This window comes from Ambystoma mexicanum, chromosome 1q (genome assembly GCF_040938575.1).
Source record: "Ambystoma mexicanum isolate Mex_15411 chromosome 1q, UKY_AmexF1_1, whole genome shotgun sequence".
Lineage (NCBI taxonomy): Eukaryota > Metazoa > Chordata > Amphibia > Caudata > Ambystomatidae > Ambystoma > Ambystoma mexicanum.
This window is the reverse complement of record NC_090922.1, coordinates 127,113,469-127,128,696: the sequence shown is the minus strand read 5'-3', so window position 1 is coordinate 127,128,696 and position 15,228 is coordinate 127,113,469. Positions and strand designations below refer to the sequence as shown.

General features: G+C 44.7%; 1 protein-coding gene across 1 annotated transcript in view; it reads right to left on the bottom strand.

The window, feature by feature from the left end:
* The window catches only part of KLHDC4 (kelch domain containing 4), a 461,477-nt gene that overhangs the window by 361,147 nt on the left and 85,102 nt on the right, over nt 1–15,228 (bottom strand). The window contains exon 4 of the mRNA XM_069636170.1: nt 13,121–13,219. Within this exon, the coding sequence (XP_069492271.1) occupies nt 13,121–13,219 (99 nt within the window). The remainder of the gene's footprint in view (nt 1–13,120; nt 13,220–15,228) is intronic.

Sequence of the window (15,228 nt, the reverse complement as noted above, 5' to 3'; positions counted from 1 at the left end):
TCCCACATATCTAGCATTGCACCACTGTGCTAGGCCAAGCCAATGGTGAAAAAATACAATTTACCATTGTTTCCTGATACTAGATTTGCCAGTCTCTTATCCATCTATGCATGGTGTAAGGGTGCAGAAGGAAGGCTCTTAAACAGAAGTGACATGATTTTTGTCAAACGTTTATTAAAATAAATTGAGGGTTAAAAACATGCCTCTATGTCCCTAAATGCTGAGAGGGGTTTCCCTGCCTCAAAGAAATCTAGCGAAACCGTCCGGTTGTAAAAAAAACAACAAAAGAAACAAACATCAATCACAGACCCATGTCCACCCTGAGTCCGACCCAACACTAATAACACATTTAAAGTGCAAGGATGTTCTCTTCACAAACGGTAAATGATGAAACTCTTTCATCAAAGGAAAGTTCCAAATGTCAATGGTCTTATTAATAAAAGGAAATGTTTTCTTCCAAAGACAGAATGTCCCAATATCCAGGGAATTACTAATTTTCCCTGGATTCTTGCTTGATCCCCTTCACAAGCTGAAAAATTGGCTCCTGAGAAACAATATTTATTCCGTAAGGGTACTTGCCTTCCTGTCCCTGGTTTTTCCACTCTTTCATAAATAGTCGGCTTCCTGTTGAAGCCTGGTATCTCGTTTATTACCTGGGTAGGTCTGGTTCACGCTCCTGCCAAATACTATCCATGGGAATATGACCGTTTCTAAGAGTATCTTCCTGTTGGATCCCAGACACTGAAGTATAAATAATGCTCACTTTATTCTTGGACTCTAATTTTCGTGCCGGTCCCAGACTCCTGATGCCGTTTGCTAACAGCTTTGTTTACTCTCCTGCCAAACATGGACTTCTTCAGTATTTCCTTTGCTTTCTTTCAGGGTCCCTGACCTTCTTATTCACTGTTTCAAATATGGGTGCAGGTCCCAAACTAGCAGTACAGTTCCTTGATAGCTTGGTTCACTCCCCCGCCAAGCTAGGCCTTCTCTCTTCACAGGCTCCTGTTGGCAGGGTCCCACCCTCATTTGATATGTCTCTTACTCAGAGTGCCAGTCCGTTTTATTCTCTGGCTTTCAGGATCCCTTACCCTCAATCTGCTCTCTCTCAGCTTCTCCCGGCTTCCCCAGACCTGCTGCCCCTTTCAATCTGCTTGCGTACCTTTGCCCTCGGTTTGCGTCTTCCGGCAGCAGGACTTCCTCATGAGGTTCCGGTAGTGTTTGGGCTCTTACAGGCATCGGTTGCGGCTCTGTAGAACTCTGCGTCCCTCTCAGAGTTTCCTTTCCGCTTGCTGTTGCTTCGGGGATCGTGGAATGCCCAACGGTCTGTTCGGGGGGTGATACTTTTAGTTCACACTTCTTGGGCTACGGCTGGTTTCTCTTCCCTGTGCAGTATCTTCCTTTCCTGCTTCACGGTTGGCGGCTCGGTTTCTCCAGTGGCTGATTCTCCTCTAAAAGGTTTCCCTCATCTATTTTGTACCTTATTGGTCCAATGAGATACAGCGGAAAACTAGAGCGCTCACCATAGTTCATAGGAGTAATCTTCCTACTCCTAGCCATCTTCTTCCCACTACCAATGTTCATGGTGTATGGAAGGCAAGTCTGATTTTCCTGAACATTACTCAGGTCTATTGTGTTCGTTGGACTGACTTTGACAAACAGTACTTGCATGTTTTATTGTAATGTGTAAGTAGGAACTGGCTTTAGCAGATACGTAGAGGGCGACCCACAGGCGGCATACTGTGTTCTCTTCGGATAGTCATCCCTAATCCCATAAGGGGCTACCTCTCCCATGTGATCCACCCCCTTTGTACCACCCCCAGGAGATTTTTGTACTGTGGGTCCATGTCCTTGCCCTATGGGAAAGGTCTCCCCATAGAGGAGAAGGGACAGCATCCGGAGATTCGTCATCTAGGTCAGATAATAAGCCACAGGTTTTTTTTTTTAGGGCCAATATCTGGGGTTGTGAGCCGTAAGAGTTATTATAAAGGGTAGGATATTTGTTCATTAACTGTCTTGGGTCTTCCAAAATCAGCCCCAAATTAGACAACACAAAGATGGTCCAGCCTTTCATTGGGGATGAGACGCTAATGCAACCCATTTAATTATGGTTTTCGGTATGGAGCAAACCATATGCATCTTGACTTGGAGTATCTTAAAAACCTCAGGGGACGACGTGGGGTAAACAGAATTCCTTGTTTTTTTCACATCCAGCATTTACTTGCCTTAGTGCAACATTCTGGCTACTTCGAGAACCCCCAATGGATTAGGAAGAGTGATGAAAAGAAATACATTGCATCCTGCGTTAAGCCATATGACATCCAAAAGTTATTTGAGTGGGGTTACCAGTGCGAATGATAAATATTATACAATGATATCTAAGATACAGCAATGATTATAAACAGTCAAAGCGTCAGCACGAGTCAAAGGAACTCTAGGAATATTTCCTAATCTTTGACACTGCGCTTAAAAATAATTAAAGATCCTGAGCTACAATCATGTCCAGAACCAATTTCAAATGTAAAAGGGTGGGTGGATTGGGTGAACCTTATGTTTCCAAGTATGGGTGGCAATGTTGCAGCCAATCTTGGAATAACTTGGACAAAGAAGGAGAAACTATCACTTTCCTTCAAACCAGTACAGAAGGGATAAGACTGGGTGGCCTAAGCAGTGCAGGAGGGAAGAGCGAGCTATGCCATGTTAAAAACAGAGATCATTTTATCATAACCTCAATGGGACTAACAGTGGAATAAATGGTGTGGACCCCGAAAAAGAGCGACATGCACCAGTTGACTTTTTTCTTTTGATCTGCTTCCAACTGCAGCGACCCTAGCACAGTTGCAGAACTGCTCAGAAGCCACCCAGTCTTATCCCTTCTGTACTGGTTTGAAGAAAAGTGATAGTTTCTCCTGCTTTGTCCAGGTGGTTCCGTCAATCGAGAAGGCTGCCATCCAATTCTGAATAACACTATGTACGGTTGATCGTATCAGTATCCTGGGTGTTGTTACCTGTGATCGACAGGAGAACTAGCGTGCCATCAGCAAAGTTTGTTTATGGGAGGCCCAGGGCATCAAGGTGGACAAAGAGGAGTTTGGTATAGGTATTGTACAATGCAGGTGAAATGCAAGTGCCTTGAGAGACGCCACAAGGGACGGGGATGGGTCTAGAAGGAGTAAAATAGCTAGTTTTCCTGAGTCGCAGGTGAGGTCAAGTTGGATTTTAAGGTCTAGGAGGGCAGTTTGTGTTTGGCTCTAAATCCAAATTGTCTGGCACAAGGAGTTGGTGTTGTTCAAGGTGGTGTTGGATTTCGGAGTATGCTACGCAGTCAAAGATTTTGAGGAGGAAAGGGACAGTGGTGATAGATCGGTAGTTGGTGGGTGGGGGGGGGGGTTATCGAGGGAAGGTTTTTTGATATGGGGAGACCCATGCTGTTTGAAGGCTGGAAAGAACATTGTTGGAGCGGAAGGAGGCATTGACAAAATCGCCTAGGGCTGGAACAAGAGTGGTAGAGCCGAGTTTAACTATGTGGGCCGAGCAGGCATCACCTCTCCTCAGTTAGAGTGTTTGAGGTGTTGGATTGTGGAGGCGCTATCCTCTGAGGTGATGGCGATCAAGTGGAATTTGGGAGGGGGCGATTGTGTGGGTAGGGAGGGCTGGTGTGGCAGGGAAAGCAGAGTTACGCCATACCAGACCACCAATGACAGACACACATGGACCACTCAGTTGTAATATGCATGTTTTTTTCAAAATTAGTAAATGACACTACTTTCTGTTTACGGTTTGTGGATGTAAATTCTGCCAGTCACTGGCGTAAGTCACAACAGGCGGGTCATATTCCAAAATTGATTATTTGTTGTGAAACAGCCAGATTATTTTTATGTCAAATCGATGCACCAGTAGTGTAAGGAATCGATTGGACATTGATTCTGAAAAGAAAAAAAAATGCATCGGAAAACACGGACTACAAAACGCTCAAAAATATGGGTTATTGGTAAAAAATATGCATTGAACTGAAGCATAATATAATAAGCTACAATATTGCAGTGTAAAAAATGGGGCATTTTGGTTATCAAGCACACATTGCTACTCTCCCAACCTGCCCTTCAGACTTTCTCCAATCCCAGCAATAAACAGAGGCAAGTCGCAGTTCTAGGTGGTAATACCAGAACATGAAGGGTTGGAACTGTGCCCTGATGTTAAACACCAATTAATATCCGTGCACTAGTGTTACTATTATGCAATGAAACAACAAAGAAATGTAAAATCAACAAACACAAGTACGGCATTACTCCACAGCTCCTTTGGCTTAAAGTAGATGTGGTTGAGCATTCAAGACTAGCTTTTAGAGGCTTCTGCAGGGAGCACTGGGACACAAGCTAACACATACAGCAAACAAAGCACTATTGTTCAGTGAAAGTCAACTACTTCTGTAAGGAGCTCACTCTGTCATCAGGGTAAAAAGCAAAAAAACATGACATTCTGTGAGAACACAACGAATTCCATTCTGGAGATGCGTATCCAGTTGAGGTTTTTTTCTGGGACTAGTCCCAGAACACAAAGTCAAAACAAGACTGGACATGCATCCCTTGAATGGGATAGAGTGTGTATGGCTGTGAGATACAAGGCAACTTAGGACTTTGGTCTCACCCCTTATCGGTCAGTCATCATGGTCATTTTTTGACTTACCATCACTTACAAAGTGCCTCACTCCTGTGGCGAACCAGGAGGAGTCGGAGTCGGACTAGGACTTAGCAGGTTCAAGGATATTTTATTTAAATAATAAGAAAAACACTTTTGCTATGAGGGCAATTTCCTACCTAATAAACTAAACCAAGGGTGCTCTACCTAATGAACTAAACCAAGGGTGCTCGTAAATGTTCAAAACAAAATATTCCTCAGTCCAAAACCTACTTGCTATATGGCCTTACCACTTAGAATAAATGTAACAGAAAAATAGACAAGACTAGTAGCCTCTCACCAGACTTGTATAATATTGTTTGGTTTTCTAGGGCTTCCCAAAGTCCTCTGGTGTTCGGATGTGCTTATTTCAGCAGGGTTTCTCTGGGGCGTCTGCCCGTATCCAGTGTTCAGGTTTCTCTGGCTCCCGTAATCCTTTTGGCTTCCTCAGCCTCGCTCAGCCTCGTATAACATCACTTGGTTTTCTAGGGCCCACTGAAGCCTTCTGATCTGCTTAATTCAGGTTGGGTGACTGCCTGTGTCCAGCATTCTGGTTTTTCTGGCTCCTGCAATCCTCTAGGTTTTTCCAGCAGCTGTTTCTCTGCCCGGCAGTTGTCACACTTCTCATGCAGAGCTTGGTGATCCAATTGCTCTACTGTGGCCTGGTCTCTGTGTCGGTTAACGGGACCCAGGCCCACCACGGCTTCGCAGTGGTCACACCACCAGGAGAGACAGTCCTTCTACTTTCCCAGTCGCTTCTCTGCTCCGGCTTCATTGCCTCTCGGGACGTGAGCCTTCAGGCGGTTTCCCTTGCGTTCAGCTCTCGCTCCACGTTACTGCTGGCTCTGCAGTCTAGCGTGGCTCTGCCACTCCAGGACCTCTTCCCAGTCAGAGGCTTGCCATAGGATTCTTCTCTCTCCTTCATTCAAGGTTTCTCGTCTTTTTATGTTCATTGCCACAAACGAAAGGGGTGTGTTCCTCTTTGACCGTGGAGTTCAGGGGGAATTCAGCATTACCTGAAGCCAAAGAGATTTAAGTAATGTCACCATCAGTTGAATCCAAAACAGAAGTAACATCAGTCTGTTTGATTCCCATATATGCAGTCAATTTCTTCTTTATAAGGAGTTTCTCATAGGAATGGGAGCCTTATCCCCTAGAGGGAGTCACTCCCAGACTGCTTAGCGGCTCATCTCCCCAGCTTCAAAGGGGGGGTGAGTCCCCTTTAGGGAGAAGGGAGGAATAGTTCAGATTCGTCACATTCCTCCATTGGACATGTTTCTAGTTCACCCAATCACCCATCCTGTATAAATGTACCTCTTCTTGTGCAGTGCATCATGTTCCCATCTACCTCCTCACCCCCGTTCACTTCCTAAAGATCTGATTCAATGCCATATGCCATTATACTGATCCCCTTTCTTCCATCTATGATTCAATCCACAGAATACAGGTGGTCTTATCTCCAGTTCACTTTCTTCTCCATTTCAAGGCGTTGCTCCTCTCTGCAGTTAGGTTTGTCAAGTCACATCTCACCAGGCCACGTTGTGTGCTTCTGCTGCACCATCTCTTCTTATGTATGCCTGCCCATGGTTTTTGGCAGTAGAAAATGTGCCTCCTGTCCACAGCTCATCATACCTAGTCTCCCATTTAGCTTCCTCCCTCCACAGTCCCGCTATCCCCCGCATCTCTTCAAAGGTTTGACTCCTGGCGTGACCAATTCATTATAATTCTGAGATTATGAAAATTAGTTTGCACCATCTTAATTTACAGACAAGTGCAAGACTATCACATACCTCTTGTCCCAATCTCACCACCGGATGTCCCAAGATCTACCAAGTTCAGGGAGATGTGCACAAATGGCCCAACGAGAATCCTTACAGCTATAAAAGCCATCTAACATGAAGAAATCCTCTATGCCTCCATCATGAAAACCAGGACAGGAAAACAATGTATCCACTCCACGCCATAATGAATACTCTTCTCACTCAAGACATCTTCCCGGTCACACTGCAGATTGACCAGACTCTCCACAACGGACCCAGACAACTTGGCTAACTATCATCCCATCACTCACCTGCACTTCGTGAGAAGGTAATCGGAAAACATCTAGCTTCCAAATGAGCTGCAGTGTACCATCCCGATCATTATGGATGTCCTCCACATCACGAACAAACTAAACCCTACCTACTCGATCTACTGTACCCCTGACCACGCCATTGCCTTTTACATGGTGGACCTCAAGAATCTCTCTGCAACACCCTTTTTAATCAACATCTAAGTTTACCAGTAAACGCATGACAACTGATAAGCCTTCTCCAATGAGGGAAACAGGTTTTTGAATTAACCCAAAATATGAGGGATACTTTTTACAGCTCTAGCAGTAGTCATCATAAAAACCTTTTCTCAATAGTTATTCTGTATTGACAGATCTACACGGGCAATCCATGGAAAGCATTCCAGTATTAATACTTGACAGTCGATTCATCACTTTCTTTATCTGGCCCAGAGAGGTCTCTGCAGTCCAGGGTACCTGGCCTAACCTAGCCACACAGCCAGAGCAATGAGATTCTTGGAGGTGGTATAGGGGATGCGCTGAGACCTCTCCATTACCCGGTGCATGCCACGACGTGAGTAATATGTCCATCTCAGAGAAGTTGGTTATCACTTTATCATGTGAAAATATGATGAAGCCCACATGCTCGTTGGAGAAGGAACAAATCTTAAAAATCAGGCTGACAGACTTTGACCTTATGCACGATTCCTCTATATCATGCATACAGCTATTTTTAGAACGTTTGGGGCCTAGAATGCCAGATGTCAGACTATACCCAAGAAGGTCGGACCTGCATGAGGGCGTGGGAGGAACAAAATCCATAATTGAATAACTAAATCTAGAGCAAGTCACAGTCAGGCAAATCAATGCTCATCTATCCTAAAAAAGGCAGTCCAGGCTCCAGCTTCCAAATCTGATATTTTGCAAACTCGATCCAAGAGATGTCCCACAAACTAAAACCCACCGTGAACAGCAACCCCCAATAGAGAAGGCCCCTGGGAGATGCAAAGACCCCAGCCAGCCCGAGGACCGAGGGGAGGTAAGAAGCTCCGAAAGGGGCCATATGTGGAGAACCCTGAAGTCCCTAGGACAGCTAGACATGGAGTTACCAGGAGGAGTGACCTGGAGAACCGGTCCCCTTTGACATCATAGGCCTATGGACAGACCTCTGGTATGAGGTGCACTCTATCCCTCCAGAGCAAGAAGGGCACTCTGAACCCTTTAGAAAGAAATGAAACGAGCAAGAGAACCAATCGGTCCTGAATATGGAGGGCATCTTATCCCTCCTGAGTGAGAAAGGAGAGGAGGCAACCCCTCTAGTGGGAAGGGCACCATTTTCTTTAAACCGAGAGCATGAAAGAGGAATGGTCAAAAATGTACGAGATGCATTAGTGAAAGAGCAGTATACCCTGACAGTCGCCTATGGCATTATATACCATGATGAGAAGCAGTGTGCCAGACACTATTCTTGTGGTGTGAATCACAAATAACAAACAGGAGGCTATAACCCTATGAAGAGGGCTGGGTAAAGAAGCATCTAGGCACCATATCCCAAAACCGTGAGCCGAGTTAAGAAGTGGCTGAACGCTCTATCCCTGTGACTGGGTTGTGCTTTGGTGAACCTGAGAGAGACCAGTATCCACATGATAGGGAACACTTTAACACTTGTGACAAATCCGGACAATTCGTCCCTTCTCCCCATAGGGGAGCCACCCCCTTTAATGCTAGGGAGGCGAGCCCACTAAGCAAGACCCTCCATAGGGGTTTGGGCAAGTGGGACCTCACTGGAAGTGGCTCCCCTCTTGGGGACAAGGACTCCCATTCCGATCGATCAGGAACTCCCAGTCCTATATGCACTTTCTGCATATATGGGCATTGGAAAGACTTTGGTATCTCCAGTTATGTCTATAACCAACAAGGACCTTTCTTTCACTCATTTTGCTGGAGTGAATGCTGAACGTTGTCGGCAAGCCATAATCAAAGACGACAGGCACAATTCTTTAGTTTCTGATGACGTGCATAAGAGCAGAGAGGACTGCAAGTCAAGGGGAGACTCCTACAGGGGGAGGAGAGTAATACCTTTGGAGAGACAAGCCTCTGTAGAGATGTCCTGGAGGAGGGGAGCTACACCAAGCCACATAGACAGTGGTTGCATGGAAGAAGAGAGACCCGCTAGCTGGAGGCTGAAAGGTGGGCGTTCTGACTGAGCAAGAGGCTCCGGTCAGGAGAAAGACAAGAGACAGAAACAACAGTCTTCACTGGTGGCACGACAACTGGAGGGCAGTGGTGGGTCTGGTGCCTGGCAAACCGACCCTGAGACCAAAGGAAAGAAGGGAGTGGATCCCCGAGCTTCACACTGCCAGAGCATTTGCCACACAGACAAGCACTAACAGGGATGCAAACATTCCTGAGGTGATAACACCAGTGAGGGCTATGAACTTTGGTTTCCAAGATTGCCAAAACCAACAAGGTTACAGCGACTGAATACACTGGAACAGAGAGAACCACGGCTGGGAAATCCGACAAAGGTAAAAGATGTTGGGAGAGCTGAACGGGCACACACCCAAGGGACATGTGTGTTATATGCCACGGCTGAGAAAGCCTAGGAACTGATGAAGTCGGACGGGCATACGTCCTACGTAAAACAGATTGAGGAGTATGAATACTCTGCAACAAGGCTTGCAAAGCCAATTACGTTACAGGAAACTGTAATACCAAAACAGGCAGATGCCTTACGTCTATTAAGTTGATTGAGAGCCGGCACACCTACCAAAGAGTTACAAGGCTCTTGGAAGTCCAAAGGTCACGAAGCGTAGGCTTAAAAGAACTGTCTTGAAAGTGATACTGGAGGGATTTCAACATTTGTTGAAATCCGAGAAAAGTAACAAAACAAGAATTATATTTTTCCATGGAGGAAGAGAAAACAGTACAGAGGATATTTGTATCAACAGAACCTACAAGAAGATTGTGAATTGTGTCATTATATTCTAAAGGAACTTTGAGATTGAAAATAAGTCATCTACCAGTTGGGCCAGACGAAATCCAGACAGAGGCTATTACTCTGGCCTCTTTTTCCTTTTAGTTAGATTTTCTAAAGTGGTAGGGCCAGTTAGTTACCTAGGATTTGGTTTGAGACAATTTCTTTAGAGACGTCGACAAACACCCTCAGTTTTGTTTAAGAAGGTAGGGAACTTCCCCCTTAGCGACATGGGCAGATAGGCATTTTTCTTTCATTTGAATTAACACCCTTGAATCATGACCGCTGTAGTCCGAGTCCTCCTTCTGTTTCACCACACACTATTATTTATTACCCCCGGACACTGTTGACTTGGACCAAGCCTAGGAAGAGTATTCTTACTAGGTAAAGGAAAACCAGCAAGTTTCTGTTTCAATGACAGATTGGCAATTTCTTCATGGGTTCTATCACAAACCAGTCCAACTTGAGAAGACTTATGCTACCTGCAAAGAGCTGTGCTGCAGTAAACTTAAGCTCCCTTTCACTTCATGCAGAAATCTAAAAACCTTACAGCTAGAGGACTTCACCAGCGTCTTCCCCAATTGATTTTCCACGTGTTTGTTTCTTAACCTGACGTGTTGTAAAATATATACAGAAATGGTCTAAATACTTTATGTTCAATCTTAACATTAGAAGATTGTTCATGAAGTTTATTTTCCTTGACATATAATGTAAGGAATAATAATGAATTTGTATTTAACCATTTCCAAAATGATAATAAGTCTATTGTTTTAGAATGTGTGTGTTGGGATGGAATAAGTTGTTTTATATGTAACCGTTCTCTGAATGGGTTCTGGAGATAGAGATGATAACACTGATCCTGTAGGTCTCTGTTCCGATTCACTTATAGCTAGATGTGCTTTTTATCCTGAAGTAAAACTGCACTGAGAATGGGCGCGTGTGTCTGGCTGGCATACCACAGGGCAGATGTTTGGGGGAGGTGAGAGTTGGTGTGCTACTGCATACTGAAATCTTCTGTGTTCTCTCCCCACCTGGCGTGATGAAGTTTGTTGCGGTGCAAATATCTTGGAAACCGTGCATTCTAGTGCCTGGACCTCAAGTTTTGTTCCTCGTGTTGGGACCGGTCCTCCGTCTCGTGTGTGAAGGTACTGAAATCCAGGGAAAGGTTGGGGTGTCCAAATGTGATTTAGCCAGTAATGTCCAGAGGGTCCCAACAGGTAACTATGCAAAATGTTGTGCAGATTGGTGAAACAGTGTGGAATTGTATAAGGAACAATGCCTTGCCAAGCCACAAACCCACAACAAAGTTTGACTTTTGCTGAAATCCAGGGAAAGTGTAGAGGTGTCCAAATGTCATGTAGCCACTAAAGTTCGTAGGGTCCTAACAGGCAAGTATGCAGAATTTGGTGCAGATTGGTGAAACAGTGTGGAATGGTTTAAGAAACAATGCTTAGCCAAAAATCCCACCACAAACTAATTTTGACTTTTATATATATATTGTGTGCCTCCATGGCTCTGTGGGGAAATAACCCAGTTTTGATTGGGAGCAATCCTGCAAAGTCAATCAAAAATATTCAAGCCTTTGGAAACCCAGATTATACAAATACTTTATACCACATAATGTTTAAACCACTGTAGAGCCAAATCAAAGATGTTGCCAACCAATAAATGGATCAGCAACCACCTTTAATCTTTAAAATATCCTGGCAGACGCCTAGAGAGACCCTTGAGAAGGTCCAACTCTGCTCAAGAACAGGTTGCTTGCCCAATACCGAACAGGTTACAAATCGGCCTTTCCGAGAGCCAAAAGAATTCCATCTCAATCCATTACTGGAAGCAGATCACAAATCAAAAGAAATCTTCAAAATGTTCACAATACTTGCTGCACCTCCCAAAAATAATGCTCCCCGATTCCTTCCTAAACTCTAGGTAGAGCCACTGTCATTTTTCTTATCAAAGATCAACTCTCTCCAATCTACCACAGATTATCAGCCTACCAAATACACTCAACCACCCAAGCCCTAGAATCCTAATCCCTTTCACATAATTTACAATGACACTGATAAAAAATAATCAATCATTCAAGGCTCCCACTCGCTCAATCAGAGAAGTTGAGACATTGAACGCTTCTATTTTTATTTTTTGTTCATTTATTAAGCGCACTAAATCCAGAGGCATCCAGGTGCTAGTTACAGGAAGTACAACCACCCAATAAAATTGAAGCAAAATCTTAAGGATTTGAGTATCATAGTGGCAGGTTCTAAGAGATGCGTCTCCCCAAGGTCTTATGGGAGAATAGCAGCATCTCAAGCTGCTTGCAGAAAGCCCAGTAAGATTGTACTGATCTTAGAGACAACGGAAGAGCGTTACAAATCTTGGTGGCAATAACCGGGAAGCTCAGTCCCCCCAGATCTCTGTAATATGAATCTTTGGGTAGTTAGTCAGTGCATGTTGGAGGCCCCAGTGGGCCTGGCAGACTATGCTTTCTTGAACTTTTTTTAAGAGGTATCTTGGGGCAGTATTCAAGAGGCATTTGTGTGTGATGGCTAGAGTTTTGAAGAGAATGCGTGTGTGTCTCTTCCCCTCTACCTGATCACCTAATGCAACCTAGACATGATATTCCAGTTCTGAAAACAACTACAAGAGATCCCAAAAATATATGATAGGTCCATATTTTGCCTCCTTTTTATGGTTAAAACCCTAGACCTTACTGTTACCAAAAAACTCTTTGCCAACCTTTTTGTAATTGTAATTGGTTATTTATAATGTGCTTGATAACCGGAGGTTTTCTAAGCGCTGACCCGGGGATGGAACCTTTGTTGCTCTGCATCGTCTTGCTTCCAAGGGAATAGCATTGCCCCTGAGCTATCCCCCCAAGACGGCCTTGAACTAAACCTCAAGATTGACTTGCAATTCGTTCCCCAGTGCCAAAAACATGAAGCAGGATAAGAGCATCATTGACATCAAGATGTTTTTCTCAAGGCCGGAGAACAAGGACAAGCACACACAATTTGCCTCTTTGCTGCATTTAATATGGAAAACCACAGTATCATACCCAATCACCAAAAGTGAGTCAATTGGCATCTCTAAATCCCCTCTGAAGTGTGCTTCTCATTTTCTCCACAGCCAAACTATAACCACGTTGTAGAGTTCACGTCAATTATCTTTTTAACTTTATACATGGCCCCCTTTCACATACATTGTTCACCGCTAAGTGGCATTCCATACAAAGGCAGAAAATGCCCAGCTCCACCTAAAGCTAGACAAAAAGTGGCAGCCATCACAAAATAACCAGATGTCACTTAAGGACCCTGGAATGAATGACAGCTAACTGCCTATGCCCAGGTGCCTTAAATTCAGACATTTCACCAATGCACCTGATTTAGCAAGTTCTTTGTCTTTCTCTCAGTATACAATACCTGGTGAGCACAGCGTCTAGGCGGAGGACTGGGAACATCCACCTTTGTCCATGTATTCTTTTTGATACTGTAAATGAACAGCTCATTATACAGAAACGTCTGCAGACGTGGGGGGGAGAGCAGAAAGAAATGGGTTAGACAAATTAGCTCTATAACAAAAAAGCATTTTGGTGAAAATGTTCATTTTATATAACCGTTTTCATGCAAACTTTCAGTGACCAGTGGTGGTAACGAGTAGGGATTCCCCGAACAGAAAGTGTGAAACAAACACTGGAAAACAAGCCCCCCCCAAAAAATAGTCAGGATCACAATGAAAACAGTATTTTATAGTTTACAGAAGCACATGAACCACAATCTCTACATAACAGCTCATAAAAGGTTCTGGTTCATAGGCAGACTGGAATTTATGGAAATAGGAAGCTTTCAGACAAGCTTGTCCCTCTAAGAGCCCAGTGGTGCTCAAGTGAGGTCATTCAAGCTATACAGTCACACTGTGTCAGACCCATCTGCCTTCCCAAAGGACAGTCCCGTTGGAAGCTCTCCCAATTCTCTTCTTCAGATATGCTTTGGTTAAGATGCAGAACAAATTCACCTTAATGAGAAGCCAAATTGCATTTTATTTTTGGAAAACAAGAGTTGTTCCTATCGGCTCTCCTTCCATGCCCAAATCTCTCAACTTGGGTCACTGCATAAATCCATTTTAGGGATATGCTGGTACAGCCTCCATTTTGGTATTCCAGCTCTGAGATCTATGTACCACAGAAAGCAGCATGTATACTTCTGTTATCTGCGGTTTTCCTTTTGAATATTTTCAATACGTTATCCCCTTTTTCAAGTCCTCACAAAAGAAGAAAAGGTCATAGGGTGATGCAGGCAGGAGGAAGATCAGTGAGAGAAGCCAAAGGATGTTTTGAGCTCCTTTTCTTAGAGGTCCGGGTCTTGTGCTTCCCTCTGATGATGGTCTACACACTGAATTGGTGGAAATAAGAGCTCATAGAAGCATCCGGAACTTGCTTGTGTGGGGTTTGGGGCCACAAGATGGAGTGAGAGGGTGAAGTATGTTTAAATGCATTTAACCCTTCCTGATTCCCCATGCATTTCATGGTACATACCTCTGGATAAAGAGCAACAAATTAATAAGTAGTGTGAGAAACCTGAGGGTGTTCCCACTTGTTTTCCCCCCACAATCCTCCCCTCAGGTGGCCAAGGAAAGGCTGGTGCTTTCGGATCCTGACCCTGGGGGAAGATATGCAAAGCAGGCTCACCTGGGTGAGGGGTCCTCAGGGAGTGGAGGTGAGGCAGCTAATGGTGAGACGCGGTATCCCTCCCTTTCCAACAACCCAATCCCATCCTATTTTTTTAGGTTATTCCAACATCCCAGTTCCCCCCCCCCCCGCACTCATTAGCTACACAAATACTGAGCAGAGGAAGAGGAGGCCCAAAAGGAAAAAGACTGACACTCATACGTTACACTTGACATATCCCATTAATATGGTCAGACAAAGTCAGGCAATTGACCACAATTGTATACAACTGAAACACATTAGCTCGCCCCACAAAAATAAAAGGTGGAGCACAGGGACACACTGTGAGCAAGGTGAGGAACAGAATGAAGCAATACTTCCAGGGCCGTGGCAAACCAAGTGGAGCAGGACGACAGGCCAACGGACGGTAGCAAGGGGGAGAGAAAGCCCGAACCTCACTGCGATAGGTCTGTACCTCCCTGGGATCCTTAAGGATGTGGATGAAAGGCTGATTGAAAGGAAAGAGAAAGCTTGCATAGTGTTTCCACATTATCAGCCACCCTCCCGTGTGAATGACAGAGTTGGGGGGTGTAGACACCAGCTGTGAACTGCAAGCCTTGACTCCAGGAACAGGGCCGTGAGCAAACGCGAGGAGTCCACACAGCCGGTGAGTGAAGTGAATGCCCTGAAAGACTGGTCTGTGTGAAACGAACATTGTAGCGGCAACAATATAGCAAGCAAAGGTTGTGCGCAAGACGGTAACCGTGAGGAAAGTGGTTAAAGACTCCTGTTCGCTGTTAAAGGCAAAGCACAATACCAAGTAGCAAAGTGTTAATACCGTAAGAAGCGGTACAATCGAAGGTC